Source organism: Columba livia, chromosome 21, assembly GCF_036013475.1.
Source record: "Columba livia isolate bColLiv1 breed racing homer chromosome 21, bColLiv1.pat.W.v2, whole genome shotgun sequence".
Taxonomy (NCBI): Eukaryota; Metazoa; Chordata; class Aves; order Columbiformes; family Columbidae; genus Columba; species Columba livia.
The window spans coordinates 4,281,802-4,306,666 of record NC_088622.1 but is presented as its reverse complement, the minus strand read 5'-3'; the positions used below and the strand labels follow the sequence as shown (position 1 = coordinate 4,306,666).

Genomic DNA, 24,865 nt, shown 5'->3' with positions numbered 1-24,865 from the left:
TTTTCTGCAAGTGACACATGTACTGAAATAAACAACAAAACATTTACATATCAGACAAGAAAAGTGTGGCTATGGCTTAAAATCCATGTAATTTTTAATTCAAAGATTTCCAGCAACTAATCAAATATAATACATCTAACACATTGCAATGCATATGGCTCATCTGGAAAGCCATTCCAATAGAAAAGGTTAATTTATATACAGAGCTGAAATACACGATTAGCTGTCATTACAGAACATCCTTTAACAGTCACTGCCAGGCGAACATGGTTATTCACAGTTCGTGGATACACAAATTGGCGTTCTCTAAAATGAAATGCAAGTTCCTGTATATTTGTAGAATGAAGTGTATGCACTGGGAAACAATGAATTACCCTGACTGGGAGGAAAGGGTGACCAGTTTTTTCTTCTTCCTTGCATTGCTGTTTTATGTCAGTACTTGGTAACTTGACCCTCTGTTGCACAAGCACTTCTTCAGCTCATGTAGCTGCTGCTGACATGGCAACACTGACAGCCAGAAGACATTTCTGGGCACTAGGAGCAGTTTATCTTCTGAATAAAACAAGTACAAATACACAAGTACCCAGAAAGGATTCCCCAGTTGCCTCTCTTTACAAGACTGGGTAGACAAACAAAAGTACACAGTGGCAGCAATTGTTTTTAAAAACTATTTTACGTTCTGGACTTGCAGAGAAGAGTGGAATTCAGGAAGTAAATACTGGAACTGACAACTCCCCTCGTATTCAGTGCAGCGCATAGTTCTGGCCTCCAGATGTCCAGAAGAATGTAGTGAAGTTAGAAGAGACGCAGAAGAGGTCAATAAACTGACCAAGGCAGTGGAACATCTAACTTACATGACAAATATAAAAAGATGGGAACTCAGCTTGGAGGCTGAGGAGGATACCAGCAAAAATGATAAAAGCAACTCAGTATTGCACTAAATACTGTAATACAAGAACTAGCAGCACTCACTGAAATGAGTCAAGAGGACAATTTAAACGTGCCTCTTTACACAGTGAATGGTAACTATCTGTAAGCTGTTGCCACATGCTTGTGGAGGCAGATTGTACCAGGATATGCAAAAGACAGAAGAAAAATTAATGGCAATATGAACGAACACTAAAGGCCGGGGCAAATTCTTTAACATCCTTAACCCAATTGCAGCTGATGCTGAAGAATTACGAGGAATGCAAACAGCAGATCTTCACCAGGCTTGTGTGCTCTTCCTAAATAACATCGTACTGCAACTGTCAGAGAGAAAATGTTGAGCTCGTGCTACTAGTCTGGTCCAAGAAGGTGTTTTTTATGCTCTTATGTTCCTTTTGTGTGTTCTAAGACAAAAGACGCTGAAGTTGCACAGCTGTTATTACAGCACTCTGTCCAGGGTAGAACTACAAGGCAAGTAATTGTTTTTGTGGTTCCTTTTTTTGACTATCAAGGCAAAACGTGTCACCTTGCTAATTTTCCATTGTCCTGTGCAAAAACATAGTCAGCACTATTACATTTACAATTATCAAACAAGCAGCATGAAAGATTGAGAAATAGCATAACACAAGCCATTTGACCACAAAAAAGATCTTTGTTAAAGAGCAGATATGTGAATCAGTGTCACCCTGATGATTATGAGCAATTCTAAAAGAAGCAGATATTAACAGGAAATAACTGCTGTGCCTGTTTTTCAGTCCTTCCTTTTTGTAGAAAACTAGTTTATTTTCTTCTTTTCCCTTTTTACAGACTCCACACTGGGCTAAACCCGTCATTCATCCAACTCCAAATGTTCAGCCAGTTTAGATTCCATCAGAAGAGGCCAATTTATACACTTAGTGATGATTTGAAGTAGTCAAAACCCAGGAATTAGACTTCAAAATTAGAATGACCTAAAGGACAGTGGGCTTCAATTAGTTTTATTTGCCGTTTTCTGAGCCTATGTGACATCTTTTGATCCTATTTCTTCAAGAAGCACAAAGTCCACAAACTTAAGAGTTCTGTTTGTGTTAGGGAAAACTGAAACTGTTACTATATTTATTCAAGAGTTGTGGCCTTAAGAAAAACACAGATGTTGCAAAATATATGACAAAATTGGAAATACTGGTAATACTGGAATAGAAATAACATATGAAATAATGTGGGGGTCTCAAGCTGAACTTGGAATTCTGGCCAGAATTTTCATAGCTAATAGAAGTAATCAGACATAGTTTTCAATCAATTCCTTCCTGCAAGCTGTGAAACTTTAGTTGGCATCCAGATGTCCTCTGAATTTTGTAGATTTGATTCAAATTTGTTTCCATCACGACAATGGGAGAAAGAAGGAAAGAGAAATATTTGACATCAAGCTATGAAGGCCAACAGTTTGGATGATCCTTTCATTTCTTAGCTGAAATAGGTTTCTGGCACTCCTTGTTTGAATATGTTTCAGTGTTTAACATGTGTTTTCAGATAATCTAAGGCAGTGTGTGTTTACCTCCCTTGCCATAGATTCGAGTTTAGTGTCACACTGTATGTTTCTGTAGCTTCACACATCATCTCAGTGGGTGATCACTTTTCAGTGGCAGTGGTGGGGTGATGAAATTCCTTTCCCTCCTCTTCCACAGGAATCATTACATCGTTCCCTGGAAACGACTCTGTTTCTTGCTCTGGATAGTGCATCACCAGTTCCTCTTCCATGTTTTCCTGCGCATCAACGTTACTTTCACACCCTCTAGCAGCACAGTTCTTGCCACTAGGCGCTCCTAAAATGGACCCCACAATAACAGTGTCGGCATTCATGATGTATATTTTTTCTGAGGAAGGAAAAAAATAGTGCTGAGCGTAGTTAAGCAACACTGCTGACCCTAGAAATGGCTCATTTTCATGCTTTTTTAAATTTGATACTCAGTTTTTCTTCCTGCCCCCCGCCATTCCATTTTCTAACCAGAGGCAAGCCCATCTAACCAAGCCCATCACTGTGAAAACACAGAACTCACTATAACCCTTCAAATGCTTCAAAATTGGGTTTGGAAAAATTGCCAGAATGTCTCACGTAGACTGTGTCTCAGGTAACAATTCTACCCCTATAAATAACCTTCTTGTGTGATTTTATCTCCTGCCCTGTTCTATGGTCAGAGACTTCATGGGAACATATGGGAGACACATTTCAAGCTATTACTGTGAAACCAAGAGAAGAAAATGACAGTTGGAGACATGTGAAGTACAACTCTCATTAGGTATTACATCACCATTTTCCAGTTGACACATTTGGATTTAAAATTTCTTCTGCAAATTTACATCTGCAGGGATGAAAAAGAGGAAGAAGAGCAAAGCATTTTTCTCTCAGGTTCATAAGTGACTGAGGCAAATGTGAAAATAAGAAAGTGTTCTATTGAAATGAATAGATATACCAGAATTTGTGTGTCAAAGGTTCTGGAGATTCAGGCCCAATCTTTGTTAGAAGCTTTGGACACTCTGCTGCTCACTAATAATCTCAGAATGACATTATGTGCCCATGGTTGAAAAATTGGAAATGCAAGAGGGGAAAAAAAAAGGCAAGACTCACCGATTTGATTGTTTGTGTGGTCTCTCACTCGAGAATCGACAGGGCGATCTGGGGCATTTCCATCACTCTCTGTCACGTCAGTCAGGCTCAGATCAGGACTACATGCTTTTTCTGTGCTGGAGAACAAGTTATTGTTGTTTTCCAAAGGGAGGGTTCTGTCAATGAACTCCTTCTCTTCTGGCTCTCTGTCAGCAGTCAGTCTGATCTGCCAATATATAGAGGAGAGTAGAAGTGAGGTGAATGTAAAAACAACACCGTGAAGACTGCAATAAGTCTACAGAACCCTTCTGTGGCAGAAATCAGCAATGACACACTGAAGTCATGATAGCTGACTGCAATCAGATTTATCAGAGTAAGTAATATCTTGTATGTGTGCAGATGTACAACATTTAAAAGCAAACTGATTTAAAAAAAAAAAATCAGTCTAAAGAGTGTTTTAGCAGATATGGACATTTAAAGATAATAAGCCTAATAAACTGAGAATACTTGCAGAATGAAAGTTGCTATAATTTCACTGGAAATGGGGGAATCAAACAGGTATGATGATTTCAGCAGCTGAGGAACTGCTTTCTGTCACCACCACTTTGACTGCTGTTTGTCTTGTTCATCCGCAAACTATCCTGTTAAACCAGAAGCTGGTCCTGATGGAAAGTCTTCCAGACAAACCATACCCACTGGGTACCCATATGACAGTCATGGCAAATCCTACAAAGAGTGCGACAGAAGACAAGTGCAAATCCCACTTGTGTGACTGGAGCAGTAAGATAAAATGGGACTGACAGACAAAGTTCTCCCAGAAGGTAGAAAAGGTGTGTTCACCCTGAGATTTTGAATCTTGTCCCATAGACTGCAACATGAATGGCATGAGACCAAACCAAATACTCCCTTTGCAAACAAGAGTGGCAACATCATATTATTTAACACCACATTAGACACAGCTGAAGACAAAGCAGCAGCAAGTCCTAGTAGATCTCAGCATGTTGTGTAGTGCAAACAAAAAGGCTGGCACTCTTAGCAGGACATTTTAAAATATCATTACGTTGGAATGGAAAGTGATCTGTTTTGGAATACTGTTCACACTTACTGTATATTCGTTCACTAGATCAGAACCTGAAATGGAAAGAAGAAAAATTATCAGAAGAAAATTCACAGCAATCACAAGAATTTCCATATTTGCTCTGAAATATCACCCAGCCATGTCCTGAACTACCCTACTGCCCAACGTCAGCGTCACCTCCATAATGCTGCACAGTCACAGTTTCTATTGTTTAAGGCAAGCAAGGAAGCAAACACTTCATTTTGAGAAAACGAAGCTGCACAAAAGAGGTATTAAATTGTATTCCTGAATAAATTAATAGAAAAAGCTCTGATGTTTGGTGATGAGGAGAATCTAACACAACCAAAGAGAGGGGGTTATTTAACTGGGCAAAATATGTGTACTTTGGGGGATCTGTACAGGTTGCTATGGCTGACACCCAATTTTTTGGAGCATGTCTCCCACATTTGAGTGCCCAAAAGTTAAATGAGCAATTTTTCCAGTAAAGCCTCCCTGAACTGACACACAGCCCAGTGCAGTGGGAAGCAGGTGCCACCTAGTGGGTTGTCACAGCCAGTGTCACCTGCTCTCACCAGACAGACAACAGGCCTGGCCTTTTGCATGTGAGCAGAGACACACAGTTGACATTAAAAAGTTCTATGCTTTAAATTAAAATTCTATAAAATAAAGCTTCACATTAAAACTATCCACTTATTCTTTAGACAGATGGATTACGATTCCTGGTCCGTCAGTCACTGACCTTGAGATCCGAGACAGGATTTGTGTGAAGCGATGGAATGCAGATGTGCTGATAAAAGAAAGCATTTCTTTAGCAAAACTCATCATGGAGCGTGCAGGTTCTAACAGCTTTACCACACCCACCGGTCTACAACCAACTTACAACATGCACGTCCTGCTTTCTACAGAAGAGGGAATGTGGTTCTGCAGGCACACCCCACATGTAACTCTAAGCAAAGCTACCAAGAGTCGGTATCAGTAAAAACCACTCTTCCTCTCATGCTCAAAGCCCAACCCTATCCCAGGAACCAACAAATACTCACAAAACACTTCAGATATTGTTTAATATTACTGTCTGTGCTGAGAGAAGGAAACACTGGGTTCCCCTTTCCCCACCCAGCTTGTAGTATCTTCTTCCATAAATTCACAGCTGCTTCAATCTTTCTCTTATCTTCTCCAACACACTTCACGACCAGTTTGCGTACAACCGTTATCTGGCCCGCCTCCACCAGGCAGTAGTAAACATTCTCTTCCCCAGTGACCTCCACAAAATTCTGGGATATTTGGAGATCAAACAGCATGCTATGTATTTAAAAACTCACGCTTTCCTTTGAGGATGAGGATCTGCTTCTTGCAAACTTTCCACTTCCAAAATAACAGCATGCCCACAAGTAGCACTATCACAGAGAGAACCACTCCCCAGAGAACTAGACCTATAGCACAGAAAGGGAGCACAGGAAAGGCTAAGAAATGGCAGAGGGGGAATTATTAGTAGATGTATGTTTTTGGACGTAGAACCACGGACAACATTTCACAAGTTGTAAGGGATTTGCAGGAAGCTCCCACAAAAAAATTGCATTTACCCAAGACATATCCAAATAAAACATGTTAGACAGTATAAATGCTTTATCTTTGTTACCTCCCATTGCTGTCTCCCCCTTGGCTGAGGTAGGAAAAGTGCCAGCTGGAACTTTCTCCTCAGGAGTTGAACTGGGGTTTTCCATTGTTGCGGCACTTAAAACAATACTAGCAACAGTCACCAGGTTCTCCTCAAACCTCCTTAGGTTAGAGTTATTTCTTTCATTGCTGAATTTCATGGACAAAGTGCTTGGGGTGAGGTAGGTGGGCAATTGGTCCAGGCAAACTTGATCGTGGGTGGCATTTCCTTTGCTTAGTGCTACTTTGTTTAACTTGGCACAGCTAGAGAATGAAACAAAACAGTGTATCACTGCTAGAGGACCCTGCCATGGTACAAGATCAGAGTACTTTCCATGTGACAAACATTCCTTTGGTCATTTTTGTATCACCTGCAGTTATTGCTTTCCATGAAAAAGTCATCAACCTTCTTCTCACCACTGTGGCATTAATTACTGATCTGAATGCAAACCATACATATGTTTAATTCCACTGTAATCAGTAAACTAACAATTAGGCAAGAGGAATTCCTTCCTTCAGTACAGAGCTGTGCAACAGGTATAAAGAGAAGCCTCTTGAACTCTGCATATAGATCCAAAGCTATCCCATTAGCCTCTAAATTTGTATACTTTGCACCAGAAGTGACAGGTATTCCTTTTCATGCTTTCTTAACTTTAATTAATTAGTTAGTCACCTTAAAGATCTATGGACTTACTTCGTGTGCGGCTTGCAGATGTTGGTGCTGGAGTTTTGATTGGAGAAGGTCCCAGGAGGGCACTTTTCACAAATAACATCAGTTGATGAGGTGCCTGTATTAAAATAATGACTGAGGACTGACTGGCCAAAGTGCATCAGGTCCAGGCCTAAGGCCAAGGTCAGAAAAGGTAAACTAGACAGGTAGGAACTCCTACCTCTGACTTTTACTCCAAAACCAGGCTTGCAAACAGTGTGCTGCTGGCATCGCAAGCAGGTGTACTTAACAGAGCTTTGACAGAACAGGCCTGGGCGGCACTCACACTCACGGCTGGAGTTGAAGGAGCAGGGCTTTGTCTCCACAAGGTCAGGTTCTGTGGGGAAGAAAGAGATGCAGTAACAAAGGATCGCCCTGCAAGGAAAATGCAAAGCACGGGCCAAAGCTGAGCACCAGCAGTTCAACAGCTCAGGAAGCAGAACAGGCTGCTGGCATTCTTCATGATGGCAACTTAAGTCATGAATAATTGGAGAAGCCAGTAGACAATCGCTTGCAACGTAAGACAGAAAGCAGAAATTAGACTTGGATAGCACTGAATGAGAGAATTTTTAGGTAGTCTCGGGTCACGCAGGAAGCGACACTCATTATGTGCAAGGTAGCATTCTGCTCTCTAAATCAGTCACCAAGGATGGATAATTTTGTTGCTGGAAATTCTAAATGAATAAAATATAAATGCAGTGTAAACAAAATACATAGAGAGAATATAACTGTGAGGTATGTGTGAGGGAAAGCAAACCTTTTGCACATGATACACAAGCCACACATTGTGGCTTATGGAAACTTTCTTTCACATACTGTTCAGGTCCACATCTCATGCAGTCCTCGTCTGGGTTCCTAGGACATGCTTTCTTTTTAACAGAGCCTGGAGAAAGAAAAACAAAATGTGCAGGATACCCTGTTCAGAATCACAGGAGACATCCATCCTGAAGCGTTCTTGTATATTAATTTACCTGTTAGACACACTACCGCAGTGATTTTGTTTCTCTAGCACGTTTGTGCCTTTCCCATTCAAGCGTGAAGTGGGTTGCCCTCTGAGCAGTCCTGCTATTTTTACAGTTGCCTTGACAGTAGTGAAATGGTTTTATTTTTCAACTGTTTTCCATTAAACAAATCAAATTACCTATGTATGTCTTTCTGATGCTGGATGTATATGCTATGCACTTTCTCTGTTCAACACTTCCAGCTCGCCTGGACTCATTGCTCCCAGTTTGCAAGCACACTACCCTGGATCTCACATACCTTCTGTGTATATGCAGCACGCATGAAGTTGAGTTGAATTAGATGACCTCTGGAGGTCTTTGCCAAACTTAAGCTATTCTATGACTCCATATTTATGTCTGGTAATCATTTTCTAGTGACCAGCTTTTAAAAGCACCCATCTGGCAAGCTAGCTACAATAACCAGCTAGGAATATGGGAAAGGCTGGGACAGAAGCATTCCTAATATTTCAGCTTCTGAAGCAACAGATGAGATATTCTACCACTGGCCAGAGTGCCAAAGAAATTAGAAAATGCAGGGGCCAGCTGTGACCTTGTCAGGAAGCAGAAATAACTACCAGAGGGTAAGGAATAGTGGCAGTTGCAGAAGGAAAAGGAAAAAGCTAAAGCAGCAACATAAAGACAGGCAGAGCTGAATGTTTCACAGGTGGAAAACAGGAGGAGAGAAATGAATTCCAGTTTCAGCATCCAGCCTGCATCACCCAGACACAAAGAGTTAACCACTGGGAGGTGGGATCTGGCAGGGGAATAACTCACCTACTGTGCATTTTGGAAAGCATGCTGTAGGAGTGCAGGTAAAATCAGCTGTGCTATATTTGGCCCACTAAATACCACCAGACAAGCCTGAACCACATCACTTCCACCTCCTCAAAACTACTTGTCTGAGTCTGTTCTTTTCAAGGTGAGGGCTGATGGCTGAATGGCACGCAAGGTGCACATGTGTACCTGCACATGTCTGTCATCGCCCCCTTCCTCCCCCAATGACACAAAAGCTTTAACTTGAGTTATTTCAGACTTCCTGAACACATGGGATGTGTGCCCCGGGTGTTGTAGCATTGAAGTTTGCCTAACAGTGTGTTCTGGTGATGTCCAGCACTGATTGTGTCCATCGTTCAACAACCAGGCAAAAGCCTGAGCAACAGGAACACCAGCTGCAATCACCTGTACAGAAAAACGTACCGGATGGAGCCTTCCTTTCCTGGAGATGGCTGAACACCTGCCTGCCGATGGCAAGTAGTGAATGAATCCCTTGGTGTGCTTTACTTGTGTGCACGGCTTTTGCTTTACCTATCAAACTGCCTTTATCTCAACCCCCGAGTTTTCTCACTTTTCCTCTCTGATTCTCTCCCCTATTCCACCGAGGCGGTGAGTGAGCGATTGGCCACACAGTGCTCAGCTGCAGGCTGGGGTTGAACCACGACAGCAGCCAAGCACTGAACCCCTCTTTAGACCCCTTTTTTTTGCTCTAATAATAAAGTACCCTTTTGAAAAGGAAAACATTTATCTAAGAAGAGATGGATAGGGTGATGTACCCTAAAATGCCCCACCCACTGAGGGGTTTTTTGGCCAACAGGGGGAGTTTCAGACATTTCCAGAACTTGTCTCACCAGTGTGTTTCCTGCTTCTGACCTCATGCATCACAACGAGCTTCAGGCAAAGCTCACTGTGTCCCCTCATAACGGGGCTGTTCACTTTCTCATGTGAGACACTTTCTAAACTGCGTTGACTATGAAGATAGTGACAGATTTTCCGCACCTGCATTTTTTCTTTTTTTGGCTCTGACCAGAAACTTATTTAGCCTAATTTCACCGCACTCCTTCAGACCCTGAGGCAAACTGAAATGAATTCTTAGAACCTGCCTACTTCTGGCTACTTCAGAGTGTCAAGTCAGCCAACAAAAACCACATTAAAAAATTCTAGTAAGTTATCTTGTTTGCAGTTTACAGACTGCATGCAGACTGAACAGGAGCACGGCAGTGGAGAACAAGGTCACATCTGGATCCACACTAGACAGTGATTCATGCAATTGCACTTCCCTTCAACAGCAAAATACAATTCTGCATACATATATATGGTTCCTACTACGTCTACGAGAAAGACTCCACGTTGATTTGATTGAATTACAAATGTACTGACCTGTGGGACATTGGTAGCAGCAGCTTTGTGAAGTTTCATCATAGAACCAATTTTCAAGTGTGTCACAGGAATGAGATGGGGTTAGTGATGTCTAGAAATTGAAACGGACAAAAGACACAGTTAGAAAAGAATTAGTTCTCTATTAGAGCAGATCCCAGTATCTGTCTCAAGTGCATATTAAAATCTAGCTAGATTGGCTGTAATTCACAAGGATAATGTTTGTTTGCAGCAAATAAGTCTTTCTGTTCAATTATTTATGCCGTCATACCACTTGAATTCAGTGACCTAAAAATGCGTTTATTATAAACCAATACGTTGCTTCACTTATAATTCAGAGACAAATCCTACACTAAGAAAAAAGGGGTTTTGCCTTGAAAAGAATGCTGTAGATACTCACACAATGAAGGCCTTATTCAAATAACTAATCTCATTTCTATTGTGAGTGAAGGTCTTCAGGAGCAGCCTTTGGTTCGACAACATAACTGATACTTATTTAGTTAACCACCCCCCCACAGAATAGTTCTAATATTAGCTTAGAAAATGAGATTCAGCTATGAATTGTATCAAGAAGCATATAATAAGACTTCATTTATGCATGGCAGGGCCATTTCATGCTCTGGGAAATTACAGTGCTACAAGTTTTCTGATGAGAAAATCTGATTTTTTTGATTTGGCATCTCCCTTAATAATCCCCTAAAAATGTTGTTATCTGAATTTCATTTTCAGTATTTACTAGAAGGTATAAATAGCAAGTTTTTGTAAAGACTCAGCAGATTCCCCAGATATTTTTCCCACATGATACCGGTAGAGCAGTTAAATACTTCACAAAACCTACGTCTCACTTTCTGCAGATGCATTTTCCTACTGCTTTTGCACGCAGTGCAGGATCTCACTACCTAACTCATTTCACAGCTGTATTCTCCTATATAATACGCCGCTCTTTTCACAGCAGGACCATAAAAACACAGAAGTTATTTAACTTGCCCCAGGTTACATCAGAAAACGAACTTTCAGTCAAGGGGGAAATTAACAAAAGGACAAGAAAAAAACCATATTGAAACCATTAAATTTCATTGAGCTCCAGTAATAGAACTGAGAAATCCTGCCTGACACATTTCTGCACTAACCACTGGGCCACACAGCCTCCATACAAAGCATTTTTTCGAGCATATAGAGGAAATAGCAAATGTGTGCTCGCTCAGCCTGACTCAGATCAGGTTTACAAATGTGCACCCCATATTTTTCTCTTCTGAAGAGGAAGCCCCGGGCTGTAGGAAATGGAAGTGGAATCTCCTTGCACCCTGGTTAACCAGCCATTCTGAGACTACATTGAATAACAGGAAATGACACAAGACCTGTCACCAGATAAAGGGTCATTCAGGAGTCACTGCAGTGACGTGAAGCGAATTAACTAGTTGTATAAAGAAATTCAAGGAACAGCAACATCCTGGCTGGAGCTAAGTCGTCCTGGACTAGTTTGTCTGTATGGGCTATGGGAAGTCACCACGAAAACCTCACCTTCTGTCCCTGGTTCTCCTGGGCAACAAACTCTGGCTGCAAAATTGTGTTTGACTTTAAATCAGGGTGGGAACAAAATTATTGAAGGACTTTTGCAGCACATAAACTTACAGCTTATTTAATTGTCTCTTTTGGGATTTAAATAGAGGAATGGTGTCTGTATAAAAGTTTGACGGTAGGGCTGCTTTTTACAAAGTTACTTGAAATCACAAGTTTAGGATGATATTCTGCTCTTAGTTACAGCAATGCAAATTCTGATCCTGAATTTGACCTGATGCTAACGCTGTGATAAATTACTGCATGAACCATGCATAAATACTACACAAATTATGAAAATACACGAGAGTACTCAACTTTCACTTTTCTTTCCACAAGAGGGCAGCTACACAATACACAACATCCACAGCACCACACCAAATGCTGCTTTCAAGCATCCAGTTCTGAGCCCAGCTTTGCAGCCAGCCTTACTGTTCGCTGAGCCAAGCCTAAGGTCAGAATAAGACATTTTAACAAAACGTGACATGATTTCTATGGCTGAGAAGCTACATTCTGGAGACCCCACTATTTCTAATCTGCAGCTACCTGCAAAATGTTTTAAGAGTTGCCATCCTTTTAGCTGAGGTGTGTTTAATGAGTACAAAACTTATTATAAATCCTTTCAGTGACAAATAATGTAACATATCAATGCTCGCCATCAATCATCACCTCCCTATTTTTTTCCCTCTAAATTCTAAAGCTGTTTGATTAACAGCAATGCAATGATGCAAAGTTCTTCTCGAAAACAAAGCTGAAAGGTTGGTGCTTTGTAGACCTGAGTATAATCCAAACCCCCAGAGCTCCAGCACTTCAGGCTTAAAAGCTCAAAATAAATTACATAAGCAAAACTGGCGGTATGGAAAGGCCAACTGTCACAGTGATGATATGGGCTCTGCTGCTTACCTTATGCAATACGTTTTGTAAGCTGAATTTCAGGTTTTCATGCATCTGGAATAAAAGATCCTGTGCTAAGAACTCACCAAAATTTCCACAAATTTTTGTACGAGTGGAAAAAATTGGTGCCTAAAAGCCAAGAGCACACCTTGAAGAAAGGGCAGAGGTGAAGGGCCAAGGCCTCCTTGTTTTAAGTCTTCCATAAAATGAAACTAATTTTCTGCAGTTATTACTCTACTTCTGGGAAAAAGAACAACATAATTTTCATTTTTCTGTTTATGTGTGCTGAATATCAGAGTAATAAGTTAACTAAACCAAAAGATAACCAGTCAAAGATATGAAGTGAAAAGGGAACAAAAATGTGCATTATTAGTGGGTAGCAACAGGCCTGAACTGAGGTAACTTGCCCACTCAATGACTGAACATGTGAATTACCTCAGTTTCACCACCTGTAACTGCTCTTCCCACATGCAAAACACCACATCCAGCATCTCAGCTACAATTAGCGAAATTGGGGTGCAAGTTTGCAATCGACTATTGGCTTGTTCGACCTTTTATTTTGATGAGCTCAGTAGTTCTAATGACAGCGAGACCGCTGGAAGAAACACAGGGAATTCTGGATTTCTTGTTTTCCAGTCCCACTCCCATGACAACTCAGTGCTTCTGGAAAGATACCTTATGCATTTTCTTGATTTGACCATCAACTTAAATCTCTGTGTGCAAGAAGGCTCCAAGTGACACAATTGATGAGTTTGGGCTTTTTTTGTTCCTCAGCTGTTGGCTACTCCTTTTTTAACATAAAAAACCTAGACATGAACCATCTAGTCCGACCACATTTGGAGGGACTGGAAAATGCTTCATGGATATTTGTCTCACTGTTCCTGGACAGAATGACCACTGAGTGCTGGAGTTATGAAATATTTTATTGTTAAAAAGCAAATATTTCAGTGGCTTGGCCAAAAAAAGCATTAGATTTGCACAGAATTATGGAAGCAACACACACGTGTGAATAAGACAAAAAGTTTAACTACAAAACAATGAAAGTCTTCTACCTTGGACCATTACCCCATTTGTTAGCATGAACTTAAGTCAAAGAATTCTTTTGCAATACATTCTAGGATGACAGTGGAAATTTAACCCTCTCTCGGAAAAAAATATGAGCTTAATTACTTTGACTCAGGATTGTGCGAATAACACTAATAAAACTCATTTTTTCCGGAACAAAACCAGATTATTTAAATTAGGACTCTTTGTGAGGCAGAAGCTGAAGGTTAAGGTTTGACTTAGCAGGTCCTAGTTGCTCATAAATAGCTCTTGAAATGAAAGGAAGGGATAAAGCAAAAGAGACAGAAAAAGGTTTCACCCTCGCATTACAAAACCTCAGCGCTATCACCTTCTTACAAAAACCATCAGCTGTGAGCGTTGGGGTGGCAGGTTCAACTTCTTGAATCCGTGGTGCCCGTGTGTAGAGGCCCACAAAAAATAAAGTGCTAAGAAATTCTCCGCTTACAGCTTTGGCCATTTCTCCTGGCTCCAGTACGCTTACGGAAACTGCCAATTAGCCAGTGAGAGAAGATTCCCTTCATCGTTTGTGCCCCTTACTACTTACTTCATAGGGAAGGATTTGTGTGTAAGAACTTCCCCTTCTGCTCCATTCCCCCTTCTTCTTCCTGGAATGCCTAGAAACACTGAAGGGTGGGGTATGATCCATGCTCAGCAGCAACTAGCACACGGCTTTGCTTCATCAAGGAAATCTCCAATAAGTTTTACAGAACAAACTCTCCTAAATCTATGCAAGAAACAGAATGAAATGCAGTAACCTCAAAATCCCCTTTAACTAATATTTAACATATTTTTCTCTTTCAACTTTTGACTATCCCTCCTCCTTATCAACTCTTGTCTGAATCTCAGGACAGAAACAGAACTCAGGTTATTGTTTTCTTGGTTTTTTAAAGCTTTGTATCTCAAGGTCCAATTAAATAAAACAAATGTATTTGATACAAAGCATTTGGGTTTTTCTCAGTGCTTGTTTTTGAGAATTTGTTTTAGGAAATAGGGTTTTTGTAGCTCTTCTCACTTTCTTTGTATCTACAAACATGTTTGCTATTCCAATCTAAATAATGGCAATTGTAAAGATGGTGCTGAATTCAGTGGGTTACTCTGCAACTCAGTCAGGGCAAGGTTTGACTCATTTATTTATGGTCTTTTGAGCTCACAGAGAAAAAGTGATGGTGAGGCAGAGTAAGAAATCAGCTTGCTACAAATGAGCTGTTCAGTCAGGAAGAAAGCGTATTACGGTAAAAAAAAATCTTCTAGCAGCACTGGCTATTCTAGAACTGACTAAGACTGCAGCAAAACAGTTGACTCCCTTTCATGCTCCCATCCAAATTCTGACAGTACAAAAGAAGCTGATAATCTAAGACTTCAAGTAGTCAAGCTGCATCTCCTTAATAGTAAAGACATTAGTAGCAAGTAAGAGTTAACTGAATATTAAAACAAACAAAACCCAAACTGTGGACTCACACGAGGTGGAACAGGGTTTAAAATATGACCAATAAACTGTGACTTGCTCATATTAAATAGTATTCCTTGTAGTCCAGTAGTAGGAAAAGCAGGTTGATATGATAGAGACAATACAGACAGACAGTGAAAAGCCCAGTTGCTTATCCCAGCAAGATCTACATATTTATTCTGGGTAAGTGATGATCTTTCAGTGAGTCTGAATGTTGACAATGAGTATCAGAAAACCAAATTTTCTCTCTGCCACTTTCATTTTATGAAAAAACACCAGGAGTTACGTCAAAAGGCAAAAATACCATCTTCTTTGCTATTGCAGTTCTCCCAAAGCAGTTTGCATTCAGTAGACCAAGCAAGGTTATCTGAACACCCTCCTACGTATTCCCCAGCGGGGTAAGGTCTACAGACTCCAATCCTAGGGAAGAACAGTGATTCTTCTATATTTCAGGAAGGAGACAGCAGCAGGACAGATAACCATGGCAAAACAGAGCAAACTTGCAATGTGGGAGGGGAAATGACAACCAAAGACAGAAGATCAAACTACTCTCTCCAGAAGAGCCACAAGGATCTTTTTCAAGTGTCTATGAAGAGGATGCAGGACTTGCTTATTTTCAAAGACCTAACTGGAGTCAGTTTCTTGTTAAAAAGCTGACAGACCAAGTGACGTGCTATATCATTCACTTACAGACACGTGTCTTAGGCTAGTATAGGCTCATATTTCCACTGCAAGGGAAAATACCCAATTTCAGGATCCAAGACCGTGCAGTTACTCACGTATTTGACCTTACCTGTGCAAAGAGCCTCTCCAACTGACCTTTTTGTATGTGTGTGTCGAGCAGAGAAATTACCTGGATTTACGCCAGATGCTAAGGGCTCATTGCCATGTGATCCACTAAGGAAAACTGAGTCAGGGGGATGGGGGGGAAAAAAACCAACCCACAAGAGATGACAGGATCTAAGCAGGGAACTAGCTTGCATCTACAGCGCCAGCTGAGTGGAACTAGTGTGCGATTGTCTATTTTAAGTCAATTTGATGCAGAAATAATAGCCCATTCATGAGGAAGTCAGTGTCAGAGCAGTGGGTGGTTGTAAAGAGGAAGGTATTTTACTGTTTAGTTTGTCTTTACACCTTTCAATTTGCCAGCCCTGACTCACATCAGCAGAGTGAGCAGAAGCCCTCCGAACCAAGCTCTGCCACAGGACACCTGGCCATGCAGGTAAAATTAAAAGCCACTCACCCAAAGAAAGGAGAACAGTTCCCCACCCCTAACAAATCTTTCCTCATTCACTAACTGCGATGTGCCTGGAGGTGCAGTAACACTAACAACGCCAACAAAAAAAACCCACAGACCATAGCTCCTATCCCCTGCTCCTGCCTGCAAAGTTCCCAGAGAGGGCAAACTCTCCTGCCTGCTCTCCCTACCTTTATTTCCTGACAGCTCTGCTCTCTACATTTATCACCCTGTGTTGCACAAAGCCTGTTTCTGTGGACACCCAGGACCCAGCCTATGGTCAGGATAGTCCTGCAAGCCCAAGGTGCCCCCAGCCCTCTCCAGGCTCCTGCATCCTGAGGGGCTGCAGGATCCTGCTGCCACCCTGCCTTACCTGAGGGGCTGTCTGGATATCCTGGAGAAGCAGCAGGAGCCACAGTCCTAGTGGCAGGCTGCAGGCAGCCATCTGCGGTGGTGTTAAATCTCCCCAGGTGCCAGCATTGCAGGTTGGACAGCCAGGTTGCTCCTCCTGGAGGCTGAGATCCTGCCAGGGTCCAGTCCAGTCTTGCTCCGTGTCTGTTCATTCAATCCAGAGCCATTCCAGCTGTTCAAGACAAGAAGGAGACAGGCTTTGAGACTCAAGGAAGCTGAGAAAACAATTTAGAAGGAAGGGGGAGGGTGGAGGGGGCTGCCCAGAAAAAGAAAAGTAAAAAAGAGCAAAACAAAACCACATCAATCTCTAGTCCCAGAGCTGTCGGGTTTCTGTGAGTTGGTTGCGCGCATCAAGGTTGTCACCAGAGGTACGCAGCTGGCTGTGCAGCAGTGCAGGCTCCTGAGTCATTTAGGCTGCCCTCAGAGAGCACTTCACCACCCCAAAGCCTTGGCCAGGCATGAGTCCAAGCCCTGCCCCGTCCAGCTACCACACTCTCAAGAGCTGCAACCAAATCTCAAGAGAGTTCCCAGTAAAAAAACACTCATTTTTTCAGTACAGTCATTTTACTCCTGTTGAATGAGTGTGTGAAAACACACAACCAACCAGGGTGACTCCACAAAGGTTTAGGCTTTACACATTGCCATTTTAAACACCAACATAATGCAGAGCATCCTCCCAAGAATCCTTCTCTTTCCTCTGGTCCCACTTGAAATGAATTCCCGTTGCTGACAATCATCTCTTGGACTGCTACTTGTCATTCCAATCGCTTTTGTTTGTTACTCTGCATAATGCTTTTTTGGCTCTGGTGCCTGGAAATACCTCAGTCACTTTAAGGTGTCATGAAGCTTTCTTATCTGCCCTAAAAGTTTTGTCAAAAGTAAAAGTTACCCACTTCAAAAAAGGGCAGGCTGCCTCCAAAACCTCTCTGAGATGCTCAGGAAAATAATGAGAAGTTGAATTCCCACACCCATGGTTTTTTGCTTCTCACTCTTATCAGCAAAAAGAAAAAAAACAAAACAAAAAAGAGAAAAGATTGCAAGTCGGATAATTGATTATTTTGTTAAAGACCCACAGCTGCTTCACTGCCATCACACCAGAGTACCAAAGATGAGAGCATTCCACAGGGACTTTGGGATGATGTAAATATCTTCTTTAACCACAGCTGTAATTCTCTTCTTTTTAAGTAACTACCTCTCTTTCTTTCTTCAGAACACCTTCTTATAAAAACAAGGCATTTTCAGAACATTTCATACTGTGTATTTGACACACAAATCTAACCTCCTTTCTTCACTCTGTCAGGTTACTCTCAGTCTCTAAGCTCTAAGCTGATTCAGGTAGGTATGTTTAGAGGTAACTAAGTATCTGAATGTCCAAATAATACATTCTTGGTTTTCCTCATTAAATAATGGGTCAGAAATATCTAAATCTTGTGTAATAATATGCCATCAGGCAACTCTATCTAAAGCTTTTCTAGCAAAAGGTCAGAAGCCAACATAAGACAAAGCCTGCAAAGTTTTAGCCTCTGTAAGCCATACTGCTGAGGTCAGTGTATCTGATACAAAAATTAATTATCAGAACACAAAACATTGTGCATTAAAGACTTTCCCAAGATTAACAATAGGGAGAGTTTTCTGGCTTGTCTTCCACAAAAAATAAGCCTGAAATGAGCATAATGAGCATTTTGCGTATATATGTATGTCAGTTCCTTTTTAATCAACTATGTCAATAATTTTTTAACCCGTTGGATAACTCCAGTTAAATTTGGCTGAGGATGCAATGTCAATACATTTTACAAAGTTTCATGGAACATGACTTGCACAAAGAGGAAGGATTCTAGTAACACTCACTGAGGGAAACGCTGCAGAGAGACCTGTGTTCCTCAGAAGAAAGGATCCATCTCACACATACGAAGTGAAATCAGGCTTCCCAGCAGCCGTCCTTCTTAGAACGCCTTATTCTTAAATTCATTCTTGACCGAACTCGATATTTAAAAGGATAGGAAGTGTAAAGTGCTCATTGTTGCTGCCGACTTTTCGGAAAGGCTATTACACCTCACAATGCCATTACAAGTCTGTAATAAAAGCAACAGAAATAAAAAGGGTGAAGAGGTTGTGTTTAACAGGAATGTTCCGACCTGCATGCATTTTTAAGTGAATGCCTTAATTTCCGACTTTGTGTGTTTTGATTTCAAATACAATGAAAGGGGCTTTCCAAAAGAAGCCCTATCAGTAACTGGAAGAAGCACCTCTGTTTTATAACAAACCCACGCTACTGTTCTCTAAATGCTGCCTCTATTTCCTAGAAAATAATCTATGTTAATATGAAAAAAAAAAAAAAGCAGAACAAATAGAAGCAAACAAACAACCTGTCTTTCTCTATTCTTCCATCAGAGGACAATGTCTATCATAAAAAAGGGGGAAAACCCCCATGAACATGCTATTATTACTTATAATGTTTATTTGATTATATGCATCTGTCTCTAACATCTGAATATCCTTTTGTTTCAGGTGTTAAAGGTAGCAGCGCCCAAAGACAAGGCTGCTTGGCATTTTCTATTTTAACTAATTTAGTTAATGCTGAGCTTAGGTAATTTTTACACCAGGTATCTGATCTGTGCTGGTCATCTGCGTGTGTTGTGTGGAGTTGAGGTGGAGGGGATCAGAGAAGGTCCCATTAAGTCAGCAGTTATTCAAATGTCACTTGATGCCTGGAGCAAAAGAATGCAGAGACCCAGCTAAGCCATGAGGGAAAGTCTCTCTAACACCTACCCAGTACATTCCTTGAGCACCGTCTATTGCTTCTGCTGCTAACAGTGATAGCCGAGTAAAACGAGTAGTAATAGAATACTGTAGAAGTAGCATTGTTACACAAACACTCACGCAAAAATACTCATGCCATTTTCTGATTTTGAAGTGGCTGATTTTAGTCTCATATTGTACTACTAGCATGGTTCCTTGTGGTTTTAATATTTATGTTCAGTTACTATATATCTAGCTGTATTGGTGGAAAAAAAACACCGAGAGAAGTGTCATCTCTAAACATCTGTCGAACAGATAAACAAGACCACCGAATTTAGAAGGATACATATTAAAACTACCTTGTCTAAAATCTGTATTTCAGTGTCTGTCAGTGCTGCTATTTAGAGAATTGCAGTATGCTGATGAAAAATCACTAAACTCTTGCTACTCAGCTAGATGAAATAACACCAGATCCTAAAACTTCACTGCGAGTCTCAGCAGTACCAAAGGCAGTGCTTGTTTGGGCACATGCTACAAATAAAAGGTGGAATTCTTAACAAATTAAAAAAGAAAAATGTCAGCCTTTGCTGTAATAAGAAAAAATAACTTACAGCTAAAGGGAGGAAAGCAAGTAGTCACCAAGAATCACTTTCTTGATACCTCTCTTGATCAATTTATGCATTTTAGCCATGGGACAGCTCTCTTCCTGGGGAACCTGGGAAGTGACACTATGGTAACAACATGCAGGGACAGCATTCAGGATCCCAATGATTTTAGGCGTTGTATGGGAAGCCAACTTACTAAACTTCTCTGGAAATGTGTCAGTAGCCCAAAGAGAACAGACAGGAGGGAAGGCAACACCGGCGCCATGTGATGTCACGGAGAAGCATCACTTGGTCAGCAAGCAATCGGAGTTTGAACTACCTGGAGCTGACAAAGCATTTGAACTTGTCAGAACATGCAGAAAGGAATAAAATCATATTTGCGCCAGGTATGCCACAAACTGGTAAAATTCTGTCTCTCTATGCCACTCTGGTACCGATACTTGTTTTCTGGTACATACACTTTATTTATTCTTAGTATTAAATAATTGTCAGTCCATTTAATTACATTCAGCCAAATCAAATCACTCCGCAATATGTTAAATACATCATGGGTTCATTTGATAACATGATCTGCAGAACTATGTTGATCTAGCAGTTTACCTGGGTATATCTGTCCACTGTGATCAACAAGGAAGATGTTATGAAGCTCTTCTTGCATGCTTGTTGAAATGTAGCAATGGCTTAAAACAAGAGTTCCCAGCAGGAAAAAACTGGTTATAATGAGCTAGGGTCATAATAAAATCCCAATTCATAAGGGAAATCCCAAGTCATTTCAGTAACTGTAGTTTCAGTAGATGGACGTTCTCACGGGGTATTTCTGATCTATAGTAAAAATAATAGAAAAAGAAATCAGCTTCCTTGTTTTATATGAAGTTTCACATACATGCAAATCAGAAATCTAAAATAAAAGAAGAGACTAGTTCTTGTTTGTTTGCAACTCGGGACTTTTGTCTCAATTAGTTGTGCTCTTGCTGAGCACAGAAAATTTATTGGCCATTAATGAACAACCAACGGAAGGATATGCATCCTGGTCTGTTCCTAAGCAATAAGGTTACTCTTCTTTTGTTGTTGTTTTTAATGTAATGTCAAAAGTATTTACGTGAAACATCCAATTCCCAACTGTGGGAAGCTCAGAAATGCTGTAAACCATAATCGTTTTTGCAGGCTCTGAGCCACAACATAGCTATTGGAAGAGTTCTCCAGACAGCTCATATTAATCTTACTGCAAGAAGTCTGGTCAGCCAAGATCTATAAACCCCCCACAAAAAGCCCATTGACCCCATTCATATTCCCTAGTTTTCATTCCAGTTACTTCCACCCGAGCATATCCTCAGTTTAAATAGTACAATATATGGCAGTGCTACCCTCTGGCTACACTTCTGGAAGCAGCAAAGTCACTCTTAGTCTTGTTATGCTTAAAAAGTGAAATTTTCTGGAAGTGTAATCATGCATTTCTGCTACCAGAGATTTGCATTTGGTGTTAGTATGCAAAACAATATATGATGGTGTGTCTTGTCATTTTATTCACTTTTTTGCTTGGATTAAGTCATTCAGAACTTAAAAAAACTTAGGCAGCTAAAAATGTGTCAGACTGATCATGTTAATAATAATGATAACATGGCTTAATTTTCAATTAATTTCTTTTACAGATGTCATTTATATAAAGTCGATGTGGATAACAAAATCTTATAACTGTTTTTATCTCAGCTAATACTACTACATTATACACTATGATAAAATAACCAATGTAACAAAAAAAATCTGTATAAAGTGCCTTTTTTTCTGCTGCATAGTAGCTTCAAAACTGAAGTGCATTTTGAGTCAGACTGAAAAATGAGAAGAGCTGACAGAGAACTCAGTGCTCTCAGGACAGACTTGGCTTCCATGAAGGAAACCAAAACCGTGTCACAGAATTACTATGCCCACAGGCTCACTGAGAGAGAGAGACAACCTTAGAAGAGAGATCACATCATGTCTGTACTTTCAGTAATTCTGACTACAGCTTCTGGAAGCTAAGAGTGGTAGATTTACACTTTGTCATTCTCCACAGAGAAAGCTCTTGACAAAGATATTGAGTATCATTTGCATTATGCCCTTCCTCCCAAACCTTGCTAGAAATGGAGAGGCTCAAGGGTGAATCTTTCACGGTCCAGACAGGACAGCCACTTGATCGTTACAGCTGTAAAGAAAGTGGTGGTAACACAGGTTGCACAGGCAAGAACATGTCAAGGCTGAGGCGTTTTAAAGATCCTTCATGCCCTTTCTTAACACCTCCCTAGCACTCGTTTAATTCAAAACACAAGTCATCTCTGCTGCTCATTTGCTAGAGTAATCATACTGTAAATCTAAATGACCCACAACAGCATTATTTGGTTTGGGCCCCTCCCCCCATCCCCAGCCTTTGCACAAATTAATCCAGGAGCACCAGCTTGGAGTTGAGCTCAGTCTTACCTCAGGTCAAAGTCTTTGTCTGGAGTTCTATAAAACTCATGGTTTCCCCTACCTAACCAGAAAGTGCAGGCAGGCTTCTATAAAGTCATCCATTACATGAAAGGACTGGTAAAAAGCAGTAACACTGCCTTCTCTGTATCTTCTGTCACCAGGGCACCCACCTTGTTCATCAGTGGGCCTACATTGCCTCCGGTGTCAGTTTTATCTGCCATGTACTGGAAAAAGCTCTTCCTGTTTTCCTTGACCCCTCTCACCAGGTTTAATTCTAAGGAGGTCTTTGCTTTCCTGGTTGCCTCCCTACACCCTCTGACAACAGCCTTATCTTCTCCCCAAGAGGCCAGCCCCTCCTTCCACGATCTAGAAACTCTCCTCTTCCACTTGAGCACACCCAGCAGTTCCCTGTTTCACCACGCAGGTCTCCTGGCTCCCTTCCTTGACTTCCTACATGTCTGGATGCTCCGATCTCGTGCCCGGTAGGAACAGTCCCTGAACACTAACCAACTATCTTGGGCCCCTTTACCTTCAAGCAGCCTTGCCCATGGGATTTCCCCCAGCAATTGCCTGAAAAGGCCAAAGTTTACCTTGCTGAAATCCAGGGTTGCAATTCTGCTTGCTATCCTGCTCCTGCCACAGGAGATCCTGAACTCCACCATCTCATGGTCGCTGCAACCCAGGCAGCCCTCGACCTTTACTGCTTCAACCAGCCCCTCCTTGTCAGTGAGGATGAGGTCCAGCAGTGCACCCCTTCTAGTCGGCTCCTCCACCCTTTGCATCAGAAAGTTCTCGTCAAGGCACTGGAGGAACCTCCTAGACTGGGGCTGGCCGGCTGAGTAGTCCTTCCAACAAACATCAGGGAAGTTAAAATCCCTCACCACAATCAGGGCCTGTGATTGTGAGGCTGCTCTCAGCTGTCTGTAGAGGCCTCATCAACTTCCTCACCCTGATCTGGTGGTCTGCAATAGACGTCCACAATAGTATCACCCTTGCCAGCCTGCCCCTTAACTTTCACCCAGAGACTCTCAACTCGCTCCTCATCCGTGCCTGGACAATACTCAATACATTGTAGTTGCTCTCCCACATAAAAAGCAACTCCACCACCACGCCTGGCTGGCCTGTCTTTCCTGACAAGGACACAGCCACCCATGCCCACATTCCAGTCACATGTGCTGTCCCACCATGTCTCCATGATTGCCACCAGGTCATAATCTCCTGTCCTAACACAGGTTTCTGACTCCTCCTGCTGATTCCCCATGCTGCACGCATTGGTGTGCAGGCATTTCAGAGAGTGAGCTGAGCACTCTGATTTAACCCCTGGGGTATGGGTGGCCTCCCAGCCTTCATGAACTCTAGAGTGATGCCCCACTGATACAAGCCCAGCTACCACCCCATCCCCCTTGGAGTCTAGTTTAAAGTTCTCCAAATGAGCCCTGCTAATTCCTGTCCCAGCATCCTTTTGCCCCTGCGAGATAAACCTTTCCCACGTATCACTGTTTGAACTGGTGTCTTGTAAAACCAGCCGTTACCAAAGAACCCAAAGCCCTGCCTGTAGCACCAGTCCTGGAGCCAATCGTTTACAGACTGAATTTTTCTATTCCTTCCCATATCATCACCCAAAACTGGAAGGAGGGAATAACCAGGCACTCAAGAATTCCAGTCTGTAAACTCTTGGCAAAAGATGCTAAAGAAAACTTCAGTGAAAGGTACTACAAAGGGAAAGATTCAAGCATAGGACAGAACCAAACTGAGAGGTAAAACGAGCTTTTGCAGAGCCTTGCCATTTCACAGAAGATCTACGTTCAGGTATTTTGAATGTGTGAACTGACAAACAGGTCTTTTGTAGACAGATTCACTTATTTCAGCAAAGCATTTAACCCCTGAAGTTCATCTGTATGTCAATAACCAGTTCCCAAATAAACCATCTGTTTCAGGATGAAGCATTACTCTGTCATTTACTGGAAATTACTTACGATCTTACTTCACTCTCTATATTAACTTTGTTGTTTTGTTTTGTTTTGTTTTTTAACTTTGGGAATAAATTCACCATTTTAGAAGATTACTGGAATTAAGAGCATTTCACTTCCTTCTAATAAAAATAAATTCTGCTCGCATTTACATAAATATAAACCCAAACAAACTCTGGTGAATTCAGAGGAACTCTGGATCTCTATTACTGGAAAGACAACGAATCTGAGGTCAAAATAGTAAGAAGATATGCCAGAGCTTTCCTTGTTCACCACCCTTTGTGCAAATATTTTACATTTGTTCACTGATATGCAATTGTTTATGCTATTGTTGCAACTGAAATGCGCTCTATGTATATTGCCTGAAAAGTAAATTGAGGAAATTGAGAAAGGAA

The 24,865-nt window shown here is 41.4% G+C and overlaps 1 protein-coding gene across 5 annotated transcripts; it reads right to left on the bottom strand.

Annotated features, from left to right (window-relative positions):
• Nucleotides 1-76: 76 nt before the first annotated feature.
• TNFRSF8 (TNF receptor superfamily member 8) lies at nucleotides 77-24,639 on the bottom strand. 5 transcript variants are annotated; one of them, XM_021281901.2, is made up of 14 exons: nucleotides 22,166-24,639; nucleotides 20,659-20,880; nucleotides 18,563-18,786; nucleotides 16,677-16,886; nucleotides 10,107-10,197; nucleotides 7,709-7,834; nucleotides 7,133-7,288; nucleotides 6,937-7,030; nucleotides 6,226-6,506; nucleotides 5,909-6,019; nucleotides 5,329-5,376; nucleotides 4,617-4,642; nucleotides 3,533-3,737; nucleotides 77-2,780 (listed from the first exon to the last, which is right to left on the bottom strand). In XM_021281901.2, exons 4-14 carry the CDS (start codon nucleotides 16,746-16,748, stop codon nucleotides 2,536-2,538), a joined length of 1,455 nt encoding a protein of 484 aa, XP_021137576.1. In that variant the 5' UTR covers nucleotides 16,749-16,886; nucleotides 18,563-18,786; nucleotides 20,659-20,880; nucleotides 22,166-24,639; the 3' UTR covers nucleotides 77-2,535. The 5 variants fall into 5 exon arrangements, with proteins under 5 accessions (XP_021137576.1, XP_021137579.1, XP_064893678.1 ...); XM_021281904.2 differs by having other exon boundaries at nucleotides 77-2,729; XM_065037606.1 differs by lacking the exons at nucleotides 20,659-20,880; nucleotides 22,166-24,639 and adding an exon at nucleotides 20,065-20,169.
• Between the last annotated feature and the right edge of the window lie 226 nt (nucleotides 24,640-24,865).

Bases quoted from the DNA above. Each gene is read 5' to 3' on its own strand.
- TNFRSF8 (XM_021281901.2), bottom strand. From the start codon at position 16,748: ATGGCTGCCTGCAGCCTGCCACTAGGACTGTGGCTCCTGCTGCTTCTC. The intron at 10,198-16,676 runs GTAAGGCAGGGT...TTCAATTTCTAG, and splicing joins ATATCCAGACAGCCCCTCAG to ACATCACTAACCCCATCTCA. The intron at 7,289-7,708 runs GTTTGCTTTCCC...TCTTCCCCACAG, and splicing joins TTGTGTATCATGTGCAAAAG to AACCTGACCTTGTGGAGACA.